At 38.9% G+C, this 19,285-nt stretch overlaps 1 protein-coding gene across 2 annotated transcripts; it reads right to left on the bottom strand.

Annotated features, from left to right (window-relative positions):
- Positions 1-777: 777 nt before the first annotated feature.
- ccz1 (CCZ1 homolog, vacuolar protein trafficking and biogenesis associated) lies at positions 778-19,004 on the bottom strand. Of its 2 annotated transcripts, none has more exons than XM_047377216.1 (17): positions 18,889-19,004; positions 18,232-18,307; positions 18,046-18,142; positions 17,856-17,953; positions 17,210-17,303; positions 17,024-17,104; positions 15,260-15,307; positions 15,066-15,149; positions 14,258-14,433; positions 12,474-12,555; positions 10,694-10,755; positions 8,555-8,666; positions 8,183-8,216; positions 7,931-8,048; positions 4,115-4,273; positions 1,373-1,500; positions 778-1,270 (listed from the first exon to the last, which is right to left on the bottom strand). In XM_047377216.1, exons 2-17 carry the CDS (start codon positions 18,243-18,245, stop codon positions 1,215-1,217), a joined length of 1,443 nt encoding a protein of 480 aa, XP_047233172.1. In that variant the 5' UTR covers positions 18,246-18,307; positions 18,889-19,004; the 3' UTR covers positions 778-1,214. The 2 variants fall into 2 exon arrangements, with proteins under 2 accessions (XP_047233172.1, XP_047233174.1); XM_047377218.1 differs by having other exon boundaries at positions 18,796-18,950.
- Between the last annotated feature and the right edge of the window lie 281 nt (positions 19,005-19,285).

The raw sequence follows: 19,285 nt of genomic DNA, 5'->3' as shown, positions 1-19,285 counted from the left end.
TCCCTGGAAGATGCCAGACAAAAGATGCTGATCAGGGCTGAGCACACTTAAACACAATGGACTGATTGGACTGCACCACCAGTTCCTGCTGGAGAGGCTTACGAGTTTTTTGGTCAAACAAGCTTTTCCATTTAAGTGAATATTTGTATTTAAAGTTTAAGACTTTTGCTTTCTATTTTTTGGTGTTTAGTTTATTAACAAACTTAGCTGTACTGTGCTGTTTGGTTAGTGATTGTGTTCTCTTTAGTTACCCCTATTGTGTGTTAATGGCTGATCAGCCAGCAGATATACTTTTGTGTCATTCCTTTGTTAGGTAACTTATGTTTTGTTTGTGCAGCTAGTCTGTTTGTTCACATTTTTGCCTGAGTTCAGCTTTGTTTTTTTGACCTCTTATGAGCTCAGCATTTTGCAATTTCAATTTTTGGGTTAAAATAAAACCCTGTTTTTCTGATAATTCCTGTGACTCCTCCTGTTTTCAACTACCTTTGTAGGAGGATTTTGATTTAAACTGCTGATGAAGAGGAAATATTAGAAAAATCACCCATTGAAGTTATCTGCTCAGTTGGATTATGCTTTCTGTGATGTCAGCAGATGCATGTGTTGCAGAAGTTCGTTTCTGGAACGCTAGATTTATCTACTGCTTACAGCAAATCCCTGTTTAAACCGAGTCTCACCTGATGTTTTTTTATGGTAATATGAATGTATTGATTTATAGTTTCCCATAACTATTGCCTTGTACTTTAAAACTAAACCTAGGAGTAAATGCAGTTTATACAGTTAGGAATATTACTTCATTTATTTCAAGTTAGTGCAGTTGTATACAAAGCCCACAATAGTTCTGACATCTTAAAGCTATCACTGATCATCAAATAAAACTGGAATGAACACATCGGTACAAGTCAGTTTTTAAATTAAAGTGAGATGTCATCATGATCTCATAAAACAAAATGTAGATGTGCAGGAAGTGAAAAGGAACAGATAAAACCCCACAAACAGAGAAAATGAGATGAAGTACATGTAAAGTCAAATCTGTATTCTTACCGGTAATTTACAAGATAAAATAAAAATGTTTGTCTGTTAAATAAAAAACTTGGTGAGAAAGCCTTTCAAAGATATGGTTTATTTTACAATGCAATTATTGCATTACGCTGATGCTGTCGCTAAAACCCTGCAAAGCTGACAGTTTTTAGTGTGGGCGGTCTCCATCTGTCTGCTCAATCTAAGAAGAAAATGTTGTTGAACTGTGTCGCACAAAGCCTCTTTACTTCCTCTGAAACGAAACAAAAAAAGATATTGAAGAGGCTGAGATTATGGCAGCATATTCTGGTATGAATACACAAATATACTTGATTTCCTGATGTTGGACACATACCATTTACTTCAATCAGATTGGCATTCTTTTGATTTAGGATTACATACAGCTCTCTCTGGTCTGACTTCTTTCCGACAACCCAGTAGTCTGTCATAGCTTTTACGATGATTTCCTCATCTTCATCAACCCTAGGAGGCAGATTGGTAGAAATAAGCACGAGGAATTAAATGCAGAATTAATGTTTACCGTCATTTACATACATCTAGACTTGTTTGAGGTTTTTAAATGTGTTGTATGGGTGGCTTTACTTTAGCAGGTCACAAACCAAATTTAAAGGCATTATCTCACCACTGTGAACCTCTTTTTATTATTTTGTCTGTTTGACCAAAGAATAAGAATTTGACACTAACTAAAGAGTTGGAGCACTAAAGAGTTGGAGCACTGGGTTTAAACTAAATGAGCAAATATATGAGAGAAAAGCAAGTATCCAAACTGTTGTAATCATCAAAATGAAAAGAACTAAACACCTGGAATATGTCCCTCTGGATGGAATCAATCTATACGAGCTTTACTTACTGAAATTGATTCATTTCTGGTGATAAGCAAATTTACTGAGATTAACCTGCATGCTGGTTTTTGCATATTTACTTTAGGACACATCACTAAAAACAAGCAGGTAAATGGTATTAAGTTCATAGATTTAAGTTTGACCTCCTTTGTAAAGGTTTTTCTGACCATTTGCACAACAGATATGCATGCCAACAGACCAAAGACTAAGAAGCAATCAGTTAAGATTAATTAATTATTTACATGAGAAAAACAATCTGTGAGCATTTTCTTTCACTGTTGTGTTATAAAGCCTCAACCCTTTGGCTGAGTAAACCCACTATGAAATGTTTAAAGTCTTCCTAGTGATGCTAAAAGTTCTGTAATTTTTCAGCTGACAAATAAAGCTGTTATGACACATAATCATGATCTCAAACTGACATTAAAACAGACATTTAAGATAAGGAAGCACCATCAGTCTACACCCAGTATAAAACTAGGACCTGACAATGTTACTGTGTTCCTTAAGAAAACAAATCAGAAATTTTTTATCAGTAATGATGTAAAACCTGTAAAAACGTACAATCTTTAACTAGAGAAATCTTTTGAAAATTATTGCCTTACAAATCCCAATTTATGCCTATATCACAAACGTGTCATCTGGAAGATATCACTAAACATGCTTTTAAATTTTTACCATCTAACATGAAGTATCTGGGAATTAATCTGAATACAAATCTTGATGATATAATGATCTCCAATATGGAGGTACTCCTTCAAAAAATAAAGTTGAACTTGGATAAATGGGGAACACTAGAGTTCACGCTATTGGGGAAAATTATCATCATTAAAATGATGGTTGCACCACAATTCAATTATGTTTCCATGTTATTACTAGTTACAGTAGCGCCGCACTTGTGGTCACCAAAGAAAAAAGGAGGTATGGGATTACCTAATGTACGCCTATACAATTTATCATTTGAAATGTCCAGATTGATAAAGCATTGGAAGGGAGAGGATAGCTAATTAAGCTAGATGAAGATTGAACGTGAACTTACCAACTGATTGATGTCCTCTCTCATAGCTCAAAGAACCTGGATAAGGCCTATTTATCAAACCCAGTGACTTCCTACTCTAGAGCAGTATGGAGCGAGATTCATAAGATACAGGGCATTTCTCATGTGAGACAGCCATATGCCTCTCTGTGGTACAACTTGGGGAAAAAAAAAACTGTGCTGGAATCAATAGCTTGTAAAAGACATACGTAGAACAAGTGATCTTTATGTTAAATATCAAGATAACTTCTGGAAATATTTACAAATAAGAGAGTCTTACAAAGGGAAATTTTATTTACAATAGGAAAACATTTATGCAAATTCTGCATTGCCTCATCACATTGCACCGTGCTGCTTTATTTTACAGATGATTTAATGGTCTTCACAGAATGTGTCTGATAAAAGACAACCTGTGCTGGAAATGTCGAACTGACACTGGGACACTCCTGCACTTAGTCTGGGAATGCAAACTGATTTATTCATTTTGGTAGAAAGTCCTGGATCCTTTGAGTAATTGGCTCAGAGGGGTATTTCCTCTACCAAGGACTGTGTATTTTGAGGGATCAAACAGAACTACCAAGCTTGCCTAAATCTTACTGTAAGGTTTTAACAGAAGGAACAATCACAGCTCTCCAAACAATACTCAGATTATGGAAGAGCAATGTACCCCAGAGATTAAAACATGGCTGGGAATCCTGTCGGAGGTTGCATCCTATAAACGTATAAGGCAAGGATTAATAATTAGGAAGACTCCAGTAAGACCTGCAACTACATTTTCTGTATATAAGAGTTAGACAACTTGACTAAGCAGATCGAGGTTTATCTTTCCGCTATTGTCGCCTCATTTTTTTTTTGTTTAAATATATCTGCATGTGCAAGATAGTTTATGTCCTAAAATATGTTTTGTTCTTGATTTTTCTTTCTTACAGTTATTCCTTTTTATTCAGTTGGGACTCTTTAGTATATAAACTGAGTATACTGTCTGTTGAAGTTGTCGAAGCCTATGTTTTAGTTCAGAACTTGTATTTTTATAAAATTGAAAGTAAAAAACTTTAATGACAAAAAAGAAAATAATTCCCTTACAGACACACAAACACTTTATGGTTCCAGGAGAGGTTACAGATAAAGCATAGATTAGTAACATGCCATTAAGAACAACACCTTAAGGCTTCATTTAATGAAGTAACAGGATCTACTGTACCGTGCAAAGTCACAGTTGATGTCACCCAGAATTTTCATGAGGTCAGGGTGGACCGAGGTTAGGCACACACTGGCGGTTTTTCTCATGTGAATCGTGCTCTTCTCCGCCAGATTCATGTGGTTGAAGTAGATGAACTTAAACTGGGGCTCCTTCTCCGGCCTACAGGAACCACACACAAAGGGGACCAGATGTTGGTAAATATGTAGAGGTGGGTTTCAGCAGTGGTTTATATCTCCTCTGAAACTGCAATGATTTTCCTGCTATATTTAGACAGATTTCCATCTGTCATATGTGGAAGTAGCAGGCCAAATTCAGGACGGAGATGTGTAAGCCAGTCGAGGAATTTGGATCCTCATTATTTATTCAGCGCATTATTTACTAAGTTGATTAAAAGGAACCCATCGAATTGCCAGGGCCAGTCTAAGATTACGGATCAGGACTTATCTGGAGCTAACTGTTGGGGTCAAAGGCACATGGACCAGGATGCTAGTCCTTAATGCTGCAAATCTTGAGTTTCCCCTAAGTGCTGCCATGATGATCTGCAGTAGTATAGAGTTCTGTGTGTGTCTGACAGCTAGGCAGAGTTAACAGACAAACAAGGACAGATGATACTATCAACTGTAAACAGAAAGCTCTCCACTTTGAGAAATACACATTGATGTTGAAAGTACCAGGAGCAAAAAGTTAAAAAGTTGTTAAAAGTTTAAAGCAGAATTGTCAACTCTCTGCTACTTATTCATTCCAGGACAACATTTCTTCAACCCTAATGTACAGGTCCTTCTCAAAATATTAGCATATTGTGATAAAGTTCATTATTTTCCATAATGTCATGATGAAAATTTAACATTCATATATTTTAGATTCATTGCACACTAACTGAAATATTTCAGGTCTTTTATTGTCTTAATACAGATGATTGTGGCATACAGCTCATGAAAACCCAAAATTCCTATCTCACAAAATTAGCATATTTCATCCGACCAATAAAAGAAAAGTGTTTTTAATACAAAAAACGTCAACCTTCAAATAATCATGTACAGTTATTCACTCAATACTTGGTCGGGAATCCTTTTGCAGAAATGACTGCTTCAATGCGGCGTGGCATGGAGGCAATCAGCCTGTGGCACTGCTGAGGTCTTATGGAGGCCCAGGATGCTTCAATAGCGGCCTTTAGCTCATCCAGAGTGTTGGGTCTTGAGTCTCTCAACGTTCTCTTCACAATATCCCACAGATTCTCTATGGGGTTCAGGTCAGGAGAGTTGGCAGGCCAATTGAGCACAGTGATACCATGGTCAGTAAACCATTTACCAGTGGTTTTGGCACTGTGAGCAGGTGCCAGGTCGTGCTGAAAAATGAAATCTTCATCTCCATAAAGCTTTTCAGCAGATGGAAGCAAGAAGTGCTCCAAAATCTCCTGATAGATAGCTGCATTGACCCTGCCCTTGATAAAACACAGTGGACCAACACCAGCAGCTGACACGGCACCCCAGACCATCACTGACTGTGGGTACTTGACACTGGACTTCTGGCATTTTGGCATTTCCTTCTCCCCAGTCTTCCTCCAGACTCTGGCACCTTGATTTCCGAATGACATGCAGAATTTGCTTTCATCCGAAAAAAGTACTTTGGACCACTGAGCAACAGTCCAGTGCTGCTTCTCTGTAGCCCAGGTCTGGGGAATGCGGCACCTGTAGCCCATTTCCTGCACACGCCTGTGCACGGTGGCTCTGGATGTTTCTACTCCAGACTCAGTCCACTGCTTCCGCAGGTCCCCCAAGGTCTGGAATCGGCCCTTCTCCACAATCTTCCTCAGGGTCCGGTTACCTCTTCTCGTTGTGCAGCGTTTTCTGCCACACTTTTTCCTTCCCACAGACTTCCCACTGAGGTGCCTTGATACAGCACTCTGGGAACAGCCTATTCGTTCAGAAATTCTTTCTGTGTCTTACCCTCTTGCTTGAGGGTGTCAATAGTGGCCTTCTGGACAGCAGTCAGGTCGGCAGTCTTACCCATGATTGGGGTTTTGAGTGATGAACCAGGCTGGGAGTTTTAAAGGCCTCAGGAATCTTTTGCAGGTGTTTAGAGTTAACTTGTTGATTCAGATGATTAGGTTCATAGCTCGTTTAGAGACCCTTTTAATGATATGCTAATTTTGTGAGATAGGAATTTTGGGTTTTCATGAGCTGTATGCCAAAATCATCTGTATTAAGACAATAAAAGACCTGAAATATTTCAGTTAGTGTGCAATGAATCTAAAATATATGAATGTTAAATTTTCATCATGACATTATGGAAAATAATAAACTTTATCACAATATGCTAATATTTTGAGAAGGACCTGTAGTCTTCTTTTTGATTTTTGCTAATAGGCTGCAGACACATTTGTACAGAAAGAGTTTCCCTTTGGGATTAATAAAGTATTTTTGAATTGAATTGAATTTGTTAATCAGCTAACAGGCCAGCTTGAAACAGAATTCATTAAAATGTGATAATTAAGAGAATGTCTAATGAGAGAAGAAAGAGAAACGCTTGGCTTGCACAGCTTCATGCTAAGGTTTGGGCAGAAAAAGGTTCTTCCACAAAATATTAAGGCAGATGTGAACAGATGTATTTTTTAATTTTAAACACTGATCACCTGAAGCTGGTCTAAAATTCTGCTTTTAAAGCCAAAAACAAAACACTAACATAGACATTTAGGACATTTAATTCTTTTTCAGATATAAATAAATGTCTCAACCAGTTATGGAAGTGATAAAGCAGAGAAACCTTTTGCTTCTGGAATGGCCCTGACCTCAAGACTGTTGAAAATGTTTGGACTCATCAAAAGACGGTCTGTGACAGGCAACACCTAGGACAAGCACCCAATCAGAGCTATTCTAGAAGACTATTGATGGCTTCATTGAACATTCTGTGTCTGCAACCTGCCAAGGGAAATTTATCCCAATGTCAGCAGGGGTGTATGCATGCAGTTGAAACTGTATCTATAATTTTGACACAGAATTTCCACAATGCATAATCACCTTTTTGGTTCGTTAATATAGCAATTGTTTGTTGTATTATCATTCTTTGATGGAATAAAAGTTCAGATTTGTCTTTAAAATCCCAAATTAATGACATTGATCCCCTTGATGAGTGTATGTAAACATTCGACTGATCTGTGTTTGCAGAACTTAAACTGATATGGTCAGGTCTGCTTTATGTCAACACTGATATCAAGACATCATTCTGCAGCTGCACACTTCGTGCATGAAGTTGTTGCAGAACTGGAGATATCCCCCTTAGTGACAGACGCTGCATCCTAGGTAGAGCATCATCACAGGTCCCTCCTCCCAGTAGCTGTTAGACTTTCTAACCATCACTGCTCGCAACAAGCTCAATAAGTGTTTACATCCCTGCTGTAATTTTGTCATTTTCTCATGCACAAATATGAATGTGCTTTAGGCACATTTTCAAATCACCCTACTTTTGCACATTTCAATTATGCATTTTAATTATGTAGTAATTTATTTTCCTTTACTGTACAGTCTACTCCTATTTCTTTATTTTAATAGGTTTTTACATTTGCGAGTACCTGCATGCTTCCATTTGACTTTTACATTGCTGCAGACACACCTGAATTTCTCCACTGTGGGATAATAACGGAGATTTATATTCTATTCTATATCACACTGAGGCTTTCAAGACAGTTTCTGCTAGTTTGCACGACTAATTTTAATCATGCTAAATGTCATGAGTACAATGCGGCTGGCCAAAGCGGCTTAGAAGAGGATGCCTGAAACTAGAAAATACAGACTTTGCAATGTGCAAAGTTTCACTGACCCAGATATCCTGCGGTTAATTGTGAATTGTTCACATATATCTGACGCCAGCAAAGTAAGCTGGGGGCCCACCAAGCTGTCCAGCTGCTCACAGAACTCCCTCGTCAGATCTACAGTGGCTGAAGAGAAGACATTCAGTTGCTTTAATGAGGCATAGAGGATAAAATGCCTTATTTTAGCTTAATGTGAGGAACAAAAATAGCTTGAATCCAACAATATACCAAAACAATAAATAATGTAGCTTTTAACTTACCACTGATCATAAAACAGGCTGCAGCGCTCATCGCCTGCAAGAAAAAACCCCAAACGAAATTAAAACAAGTCGGTGCAGGTTTCATGCAGAAGCTAGATCAAAATTTCACACTAAGCGGATGACAAGCGATGGGGGAAGTGCTTCATTTTAAAATTGAGCCATATAATCCAGAGAAATCCATCAATAGAGAGGAAAATATTTAATCCTAAATCTAACATAATAAACAAGAACTAAAATCCCCTCTATTACAGATTAGATCAGAAAATCATCCTGAAAATTAATAACCTGCTGACTGACGCAGTTAAAATATGAGCATACAGTATGAATGGATCGATGAGAAAATAGAACAGAGTCAGGTTTAATTTAACACACCTTATATACAATCAGGTGCAGCTCTTCGTAGCCATCTTCTGCACTGACAAATATTTTTGGAAATCGGAATTTAGCCTCTGGATCTTTAAGGTTAGAAGGTCCAGTCAAAAACCTACAAGGACACATGGAGACAGGGATGTAAGGGATTCTGTAATTGTACATGAATTAAGAGTTTTTAAAGACATACAGTGTTTTTTAACTATTAACTAGACCAGAATTAGAACCAGATCTGGACAGCATGTCAGTCCAGAGTCTGCCTCTGTCTTATTTACTACTGTGTGGGAGACACCTGAAGGCAGCATCATGCATAACATTCAAAGAAAGGCACATCATTCATGAGACAAGAGAATAACTTTATCGTAGATGATTAATTGTAACAGCAAAGGAAACGTGAGCTTTAACAAGTTTTATCAAAACAGTGAAGAAGCAAACTGATGTTAGCCTAGCATCGCAATGACCTGAAGAGAGCTGGGACCACAGTCTCAAAGAAGACCGTTAGTAACACATTATGCTGTCATATGGATTAAAATCCTGCAGCAGAAGCAAGGTCCCCCTGCTCAAGCCAGTGCATGTCCAGACCCATCTGAAGTTTGCCAATGACCACCTGGATGATCCAGAGGAGGAATGGGAGAAGTTCATGTGGTCTGATGAGACAAAAATAGAGCTTTTTGGGCTAAACTCCACACGCCGTGTTTGGAAGTAGAAGAAGGATGAGTACAACCCCAAGAACACCATCCCTACCATGAAGCATAGAGGTGGAAACATCATTCTTTGGGGATGCTTTTCTGCAAAGGGGACATGACGACTGCACCGTAATGAGGGGAGGATGGATGGGGCCATGTATCAGGAGATCTTAACCAACAACCTCCTTCCCTCAGTAAGGGCGTTGAAGATGGGTCGTGGCTGGGTCTTCCAGCATGACAATGACCCGAAGCACACAGCCAGGGCAACTAAGGAGTGGCTCCATAAGAAGCATCTCAAGGTCCTGGAATGGAAAATCTTTGGAGGGACCTGAAAGTCCTTATTGCCCAGTGACAGCCCTGAAACCTGAAGGATCTGGAGAAGATCTGTATAGAGTGGTCTAAAATCCCTGCTGCAGTGTGGGCAAACCTTGTCAAGAACTACAGAAAACATCTGATATCTGGAACTGCAAACAAAGGTTTCTGTACCAAATATTATGCAATAAAATGAAAATCACACAATGTAATTTTCAGGATTTTTGTTTTAGATTCTCACAGTTGAAGAGTACCTATGATAAAAATTACAAGACTTCTACATGCTTTGCAAGAAGGAAAACCTGCAAAATTGGCAGAGTATCAAATACTAGTTCTCCCCATTGTAACTTTGACCGTAGTTTGATGATACAGTTTACTGCTGCATTTAAAGTTTAGTTTATTCGTTTATTCTTGTGAGTAAAGAAAGACGATCTTTGTTGAAGCATGAAACAAATTGTCCAGTTAATCAAATTTCTGTATTTTTTTTTCTTATGCTTTACAGTGAAACAATTAGGTGTCAAATACACATAACTGTAGGCATAAAGGGGCAATTCTTTTAAATGGGATTTGCTCATCATGTGTCGTTCCACATATTTTACATAACCTAAAAATGAGATTTTGACTTTTAAACAATGAGGACCCCAGGTCAAGGGAAAGGTAAGACTCCATTTCACCAACTGTTGGATGGACGACTCTGAAACCATGAAGAGACGTTTATGATCCTCATATAAATGCTGACTGATCGTTAGAGATCCCAAACATTTGTCTTAAACTTTACAAGCAAAAACTAGTGAGTATCAGTCTTCTTGTCTATCACGGTTTAGGAGCTTCTCTGAAAAGAGACAAATGTGGGAACAGAGTGGGAAGAGTGTTTCTGTTTCTGAAGGACAAACTGAAAGAGTTGTGAGTAAAACAATGCTCGTTTATATGATATAAAAAGGAAAATCAAACAATCCCTAAAGAAATGTTATTATTTTTTTCTCCTTTAAATTCCTATCACCATTACAAACCATCTCCAAGATGACCGGCTGTCTAGGAACCACTGTTTTTTTTACCGAATATCATTGAACAGATAAATTCAAATTATTATTTCTAACAGATTCCACTTCTGTACAAGCTAGGGTTAAAGACAACAGTGAATTACCTCCCATAATGCAACAGATTTCCCGTGACTTCAGGCCTTAGAGGAGAGTCCCTGCCAGCCAACTGCAGTGACAGGAAAAACAAAAATCATTTTAGTTTAAAAATGGGCAAAATAACCAAAATCATGTTACTGCAGAGAACATGAACAATCCTGCTAAAGGCTCAAGATCTTGATACAAGAATAAACCATTTAGGAACCAACCAAAGAAATCCATTGTTACATCCTACTTCTTACAGAGAAAAGAGAGCGGTGACCCTCTTCTCTGCATCCTGTGAAACAATCCTCACATAAATTCATACCTTATCAGATTTAATCATTCTATTTATTGATTGGTTCTACTACAGTGCCTTCCAACAAAACTCAAAGTATTTATTGGGATATTACAGACCAACTAAAAACATGTTTGGTGGAGAGAAAATTACATAAAGATTGAAAAACATTTTTACAAACATAAATCTGTAAAGTGTATATGTATTTTGGTCCCTGAGGTGTAGAACCACTTTGTGCTGCAAACAAAGCTGCAGGTTTTTTGGGAAATGTCTGCGAGTACCTCCACAGATCCTCAACTGGATCTATAAGTACATCTTACAACATTAAAATATCGTGAAAAAGTTATTTTTACACTCATTTCAGAAAGTTAAACTTATATTATATAGATTCATCACACATAGGCTGAAATATCTCAAGCCTTTATTTCTAATAATTTTGATGATTGCTGCAGATTATAAAAACCCAAAATTCTGTCTCATAATATTAGAACATTGTTAAAGGTAAATAATGGAAACTCATGGTGTCGCACTCCAATCAGCTAATTAACTCCAACACAGGTTTCCTGAGCCTCTAAATGGTCTCTCAGTCTGGGTCAGCACGAGACGCAATCATAGGGAAGAGTGCTGATTGGACAGATGTTCAGAAGACAATCATCAACACCCTCCACATTTTAAAGCTCTTTATGATCCTTCTGTTGACCAGTTTTATAGAGATGCTGATTTCATTTTCCAGCAGGACATGGTACTGACCCACACTGCCAAATGGAGCCAAAAGCTGGTCCAGTGACCATGATGTTACTGCGCCTGATTGGCCATCAAACGGGGCTGACCAGAACCCCGTAGAGAATCTATGGAGTATTGTCAAGAAGATGATGAGAGACACCAGAACCAACAATGCAGATGACCTGAAGGCATCCTGGGCTTCCATTACACTTCAGCAGAACCACAGGCTGATCTCCTCCATGCCAAACTGCATTGATGCAATAATTCATGCAAAAGGGGCTCCAACTATGTACTGAGAGCATAGAAATGAACATAGTTTCAGAAGCCTGACATTTCTGTTTATAATTTCCTTTTGTATTGATCCAATGTAATAATCAAGATTTTTTGAGACAGAATTACAAGAAATAGAGGTTGGAAATATTTCACTCTGTGTAATGAATCTATGGAAATCTATGGAATCTATGAGCTTCTTGATATTTAAAATTTTTTTTTAGATGTACCTGTAGGGCTGGACATTAAATATTATTTAACCTTCACCATTCTTTGTATTTCTGTCTGTATGTTTAGGGTCGTCGTTGTGCTGAAGGTGAACTGATGCCCCAGTCTCAAGTTTGCCGTATCTAACAGGTTTCCTCCAGGATAGTCCTAGATTCAATGTCCATGGTGAAAAGCATCCTCACAGAAAGAAACTTCTCTGCTTGATATTTAGTGGTTGTAACATAAAACGTGAAAAAGTTCAACAGGTAGGAAGACTTTTGAAAAACCACCCCAGACACACTTCTATCTACCTCGGGCTCCGAGTGCCTGGGAAACAGCGATGTGGTGAGATATTTGTAGAGGATCCTCATGTCATCCTGTTCCAGCCCACTCCTGAACACACAACCATGAGGACAAAAATCACACTTTTAAACCCATTACAAATAATCAAAAATGCATTAAAACCTTTTCTCTCTTGTAAGTGGAACTCATGAGGGAAACGGACATCATGAACAGACAAAATAGTGTTTATAAGTTAATAACACCATTCCTGTCTGTAGGTTGTTTGCTCTGAATTTATTTAGTTAACAGACATCTACAGAGGTTGGACAATGAAACTAAAACACCTGTCATTTTAGTGTGGGAGATTTCATGGCTAAATTGGATCAGCCTGGTAGCCAGTCTTCATTGATTGCACATTGCACCAGTAAGAGCAGAGTGTGAAGGTTCAATTAGCAGGGTAAGAGCACAGTTTTGCTCAAAATAGTGAAATGCACACAACATTATGGGTGACATACCAGAGTTCAAAAGAGGACAAATTGTTGGTGCCTGTCTTGCTGGCGCATCTGTGACCAAGACAGCAAGTCTTTGTGATGTATCAAGAGCCACGGTATCCAGGGTAATGTCAGCATACCACCAAGAAGGACGAACCACATCCAACAGAATTAACTGTGGACGCAAGAGGAAGCTGTCTGAAAGGGATGTTCGGGTGCTAACCCGGATTGTATCCAAAAAACATAAAACCACGGCTGCCCAAATCACGGCAGAATTAAATGTGCACCTCAACTCTCCTGTTTCCACCAGAACTGTCTGTCGGGAGCTCCACAGGGTCAATATACACGGCCGGACTGCTATAGCCAAACCTTTGGTCAATCATGCCAATGCCAAACGTCAGTTTCAATGGTGCAAGGAGCGCAAATCTTGGGCTGTGGACAATGTGAAACATGTATTGTTCTCTGATGAGTCCACCTTTACTGTTTTCCCCACATCCGGGAGAGTTACGGTGTGGAGAAGCCCCAAAGAAGCGTACCACTCAGACTGTTGCATGCCCAGAGTGAAGCATGGGGGTGGATCAGTGATGGTTTGGGCTGCCATATCATGGCATTCCCTTGGCCCAATACTTGTGCTAGATGGGCGCGTCACTGCCAAGGACTACCGAACCATTCTTGAGGACCATGTGCATCCAATGGTTCAAACATTGTATCCTGAAGGCGGTGCCGTGTATCATGATGATAATGCACCAATACACACAGCAAGACTGGTGAAAGATTGGTTTGATGAACATGAAAGTGAAGTTGAACATCTCCCATGGCCTGCACAGTCACCAGATCTAAATATTATTGAGCCACTTTGGGGTGTTTTGGAGGAGCAAGTCAGGAGACGTTTTCCTCCACCAGTATCACGTAGTGACCTGGCCACTATCCTGCAAGAAGAATGGCTTAAAATCCCTCTGACCACTGTGCAGGACTTGTATATGTCATTCCAAAGACAAATTGACGCTGTATTGGCCGCAAAAGGAGGCCCTACACCATATTAATAAATGATTGTGGTCTAAAACCAGGTGTTTCAGTTTCATTGTCCAACCCTTGTATTTACCCACTGATCAACGAGGCTTGTCGAACCACAAAGAGGATTCAGATTTAGTACCACCTCTGTTTATTCAGAATGTAATTATGGGTTTGCACACTAGAATATTAGGATTCTACCACTGCTAGTAGCTGCAAATATGTGGAGTGTTGTTTTAAGGCAGTGGGAGTTGGCAATTTAGACAGAGTGGATTAGTAAAACAAGCGTGCAAAGGTTTAACAGTGTGTACCAGATAAGCTGGTCATTATAGAGGAAAGCTGTGTATTTGATCAGGCTGAGGCTCTCCTCCACTCTGTTGACAAAAGACTGAATCTTCAGGTAGGTCATCTTGTCCAACGGGAAGAAGCTGATGCCTCCAAATACATCCAGCAGGTCACAGGACTGCAAATGAAGCGTCTGCAGATACTGGAAAGTCCAGTGTGAACACACATGCACATACAGAGACAAAGAAAAGGACAAAAAAGGGATTAGTTTACAAGTACTTGTTTACAATGCAATAAAGAGATCAGACTTAGGTTCTTGACCAGTGTGATGCGGACGTTTCTGCATCATTAAGAGGATAAGACTCTGAACCGATACTGAACTTCAGATACAGTACACCGCAGCATCTACTTTCACCCCATGTTTAAGTTACACAGTGGAGAGGGAAGCCTGGATCAACTTCAGGTGTTCCCTAATTAGAAATAAATTTTTTAAACTTTTGTACAGAGTGGTTAAACCCAGAGATATGTTGCTCCTGAGAAGTGAACACAACTAATGCAGGTCAGTAAGGACCAAGAAATAAAACCCGACTGCAAATGTCTTCCAGCTGTTTACACAGACACAAATGCAGCCACTGGAAATGGTGGTCAAACACTCCCAATGCGTATGAAAACATCGTCAGGCTCTGGTGATTTTTTATAAAAGCAATGCTGGACTTTATCTGACTCACTATGCCAAAGATAATATGTACAATCCAAAACAAGTCTAAACTAAAACACACCTAGCAACAACATCAGGAAACAGCAGCTCATCAGACAGATGGCAGAGATATTTACCCTGTAGAAGAACTTCTCAAGCTTCTGGATGAGCAGCTCCACTCCACCTGCCTCCATCGCTCTACCAAACGTTCCATTAAATAGCTACAGAACAGGAGAAATGACTAATTATTGTTAAAACTACTAACAAGCAGTACTGTGAGTACACTTTATTAGGATTTAAAGAAACACTGTTTTACTCAAACCCGCCTCACCTTGTACATACTGTAGCACTGCCGTACCACTGCGCCATAAACCGTATCCTACAAGGAGAATATGGTAGAAAAAAAAAAAAAAATCAACTGAAGGTGATATTTCTTAGCTTTGTCATGTGACTTCAGTGCTTTTACACAAAATACAAATGTTAATAATATGCTGTATTACCTTATTATGTTTTGAAAGATGCCTGTCTCATTTCTTATCAGAAGCAAACCTTTTGGTTGAATGAAAGTAATGTTTAATCTAAATATACTGTATTATTGATGTGTTTTGGTTACCTGCCGAAATCCCTGATATATATTGTTTAAATTACTAATTTTTCCATTAAAAAAAGATCCTGGTCGTAAATATCTACCAGTACCATTTTATAAATGTATTTCCCTAAAGAGGCTAAACTAGGCCAGAGAATGGAAGAACTGGACAAACACAAAACACAAATTTAAGATCCAAAGGTAATTCAAGGCCTAAAATTGAGATGATTAATTTCAGAATTTTTCAGACAGTGATAAAAAATCTGTTTATGTGCAATGAAAACACTAAACCACACCAATAAGCCGCTCAACAACACTGTGTTGAGGATGGTGGATCACTTCTGCTTTTTAGAAACCAGGCCCAGCAGAGAAGTTATTTCCTGCAGCAAGAAAAACAACCTTCCACAGGAGCTGCTAGTCATATTCCACATTGCCATTATTTAGTCTGTCCTGTGTTTGTCCATCACTGTGTGGTTTGGCTCATCCACAATACAGGACAGGTCCAAACTGCAACAAACAATCAGGACTGCACAGAAAATCCTTAGGGCTGACCTTCCCTCTATGCAGGACTTGTACAGGTCTAGGGTCAGGAAAAGGGCAGCTAACATCTCTGCAGAGCCCACATATCCTGAACACAAACTGTTTAGACCTTCAGGTGGCGCTATAGAGTGCTATTTGCAGTAATCATCTGCCAAGAGATGGCTTCTTCCCCCAGGCTGTCTCTCTGATCAACAAACTTTACAGCCTGAGCAGTCAGCTACTGTGCTGGAAAACTAAATAATCATATTTGCACTACCACAACCTGCCTTTGTTTCTCTTTTTTAATATATTACAGAAATTTTGAAATTGGCTGTACATACACATACATACTGTTGCTTTATTTAATTTCCTCTAAAGTTTATATATTTATACTGAATGTGTGTGAGAACATGAAACTGAAGCCAAATTCCTTGTTTGTGCACAAAGTTGGCCAATAAATCTGATTCTGAAATATGCAATTTCACCTAAATTTCTAGTTGGCCAAAAAAAAAAAAAGACAATGAAGACTGTGATAAATTCATTTGCTTATGTACTCATGCGGGTTTGGTTTAACAGATGGTAAATATGGCTGATAATAACAGAGCTTTCACTGTTATCTTCAATATTATTGGATATTTGCCCCATTTCAGAGAAGTTAAGCTTTTGGCAGAACTGTCTGGGTGCTTGGGGTGCCCTCTTCAAGCTGGGTCGCCCTGGACAAGAAGTCATATCTGACATACAAATTAAACCACTAGTGGTTAATCTATGAAAAGTTAAACATATTCTGCACAAAAAGCACCTGAAAACTACAACATTTTACTGGTGTTTATATTTTTGCTTTAGTCTAAATACCAATAAGTTGGACATTACAAAAAGTAATGAGATCATGTTTTACATGTTTTGTTTAATCTACGATAAGGTAGAACTGTGGTATTTTTCTCAGTCTATTACTGACCCTTGCCTTTCTACAAGTACCCCTCACTAACTCACAAGTATTTCTTCTTCTTGATACTCCATCGTAGGAGGTTTGCCATCTTTCTTTGGCTTCTCAATCATTGGATTTCGAACCACCTGAGGAAAACGTGTAGAAGAAAATCCGACATAAGACAGAAAGTTACTCCAAATACAGATCAAAATTAGTTTGGACCAATTGAGAAATTTGTAAATGTTGTATACCATAACTATCCAGAAATTTTCCTCTGGTTCAAAGAAAAACTGCCGATTCTTCTGCGTGTGCAGGGATTTTGCTGGTTTTGTTGGACAGAAAGTCCTGAAACAAAGAAGAAGTGGGTGTGAAAAAGAGGATGCATAAAAAAAAGATAACCAACTGATCTTTTGTGCTTTTTATTTGATTTGTTATGCATCAGCATGTATACAGGCACTTAGTCCAAAATGTCCTTATTCTGTTAATTTTTTTTTTTTTTTTTACAAAGACCCCAAATACGCTCAGACGAAGCCATGCAGCAAACAAAAAAGCAATTATTAAACTAATATCAGAAAACTACAGTCCCTTGCTAAAGTATTCATATAACTTCAACTTAAAAAAAAAGCTGTTATGCTGCAACCACACATAAGAAGCGTTGCTTGTTTGACAGAAAACCATATAGAGTTTATGCCAACATGGGAGACGGGCCTTGGTTAGATAAGACCAAAACTGAACTGAACTAAATGATCTTCCAGTTCACATGTATGCACAACTTTGTGCTGGTGTACCACATAAAATCCCAATAAATTCCCCTGGAGTTTGAGGTTTTACTGTGACCAATAGCTATGAATATATTTGCCAAGGCATTGTCTATAATGTGTTAATAATGTGCTTTACCTGGTGAACTGAACAATGGCTTCACAAAGGCCCACATTTCTGATCTTCTCATTCTTCTCAACCTCACTCGGGTGGTAAAACAAAATCTTTTTCTCTTCCTGAGGGAGAATATTTGAAATTAGCAGTTTATTCAAAAACACAGTTCTGCGCAGAAGTCAAAAAGTCATCCTTCATTGAAAGTCCTACTCACCTCTCCTTCCCGTGGTCCGAACGTAGGGTTATAAATGAAAAAACTGAGAAGAGAAGGCGTGTACTGTTTCTCTTGTACTCCTGAGGCCATTTTGGGACTGGAAAAGGCACAAAGACACAGCGTTTAGATGTAGAAGCCTTCATTTTCATTCAGGTCACACCAACATCATCATAGAATCCTTGTTACCTAATCATGAGCATTAGTGTAACTTGTCTCTGGGTTTCCTTTCCTCCAGTGACAGTTTGGTTACCATGCCGTGTGCCTGCAGGACGAATAATTACACAGGGTTTCTAAGGGGTTCACAATAACAAGGTTTCCTGTCTCAGAAAATGTGGCGTGATCTTGTTCTACACCAGGGGTTTACACTCTTTACAACCCTTTACAATCCAAACAGCCATTCTTGTCTTCTAAAAAGAGCTAATCGCTTCTAGTAGGAAGTTAGTTCTCTGTTTGATGCCGTTGTAAAGTCTAACACGGAGTGAAACTGACGAGCCGGCAAAATTTCACAAACAAAATAACCAAATATGGTTTTTTTTTAAATCCGTAACGTCTTTTAAACCCCAGCAGTGGGTGTAAAACATTGCAAAGTGAATTAAGATGTCAGAGAGTTTGGAGCTCAACGATAATACTCCAAAGTCTTCCAATAACTGTTGCTCAGCCACCAAAACAGCTAGCAGAACCCAGCTAACAGGCTAACCGGGTTTCTCTAGCACACTTATAACTCAGAGCAAAATGACCGTAAGGACTCACCTTCCAGACAATGAAAACAACTCGTTCACTTGTTATTAAGTAAATAAAGCGGAAAAGTACGTAAATAACTCAGTGAAAAGAGATGCCGCTCACATTATGTTACTTTCCATCGTCCACTTCCTGCTTCTTGACAGCACGGGGTCACACGCACAGCGGTCCGGGTATTAGCCACTACCAAATAACCAAAGTTCCGATTTATATATAGCTTCTCCACACCGTAACTCTCGGATGTGGGGAAAACAGTATAGGTGGACTCATCAGAGAACAATACATGTTTCACATTGTCCACAGCCCAAGATTTGCGCTCCTTGCACCATTGAAACCAACGTTTGGCATTGGCATGAGTGACCAAAGGTTTGGCTATAGCAACCCGGCCGTGTATATTGACCCTGTGGAGCTCCCGACGGACAGTTCTGGTGGAAACAGGAGAGTTGAGGTGCACATTTAATTCTGCCGTGATTTGGGCAGCCGTGGTTTTCTGTTTTTTGGA

Source organism: Girardinichthys multiradiatus, chromosome 10, assembly GCF_021462225.1.
Source record: "Girardinichthys multiradiatus isolate DD_20200921_A chromosome 10, DD_fGirMul_XY1, whole genome shotgun sequence".
NCBI lineage: Eukaryota > Metazoa > Chordata > Actinopteri > Cyprinodontiformes > Goodeidae > Girardinichthys > Girardinichthys multiradiatus.
This window is presented reverse-complemented; position numbering and strand designations above follow the sequence as displayed.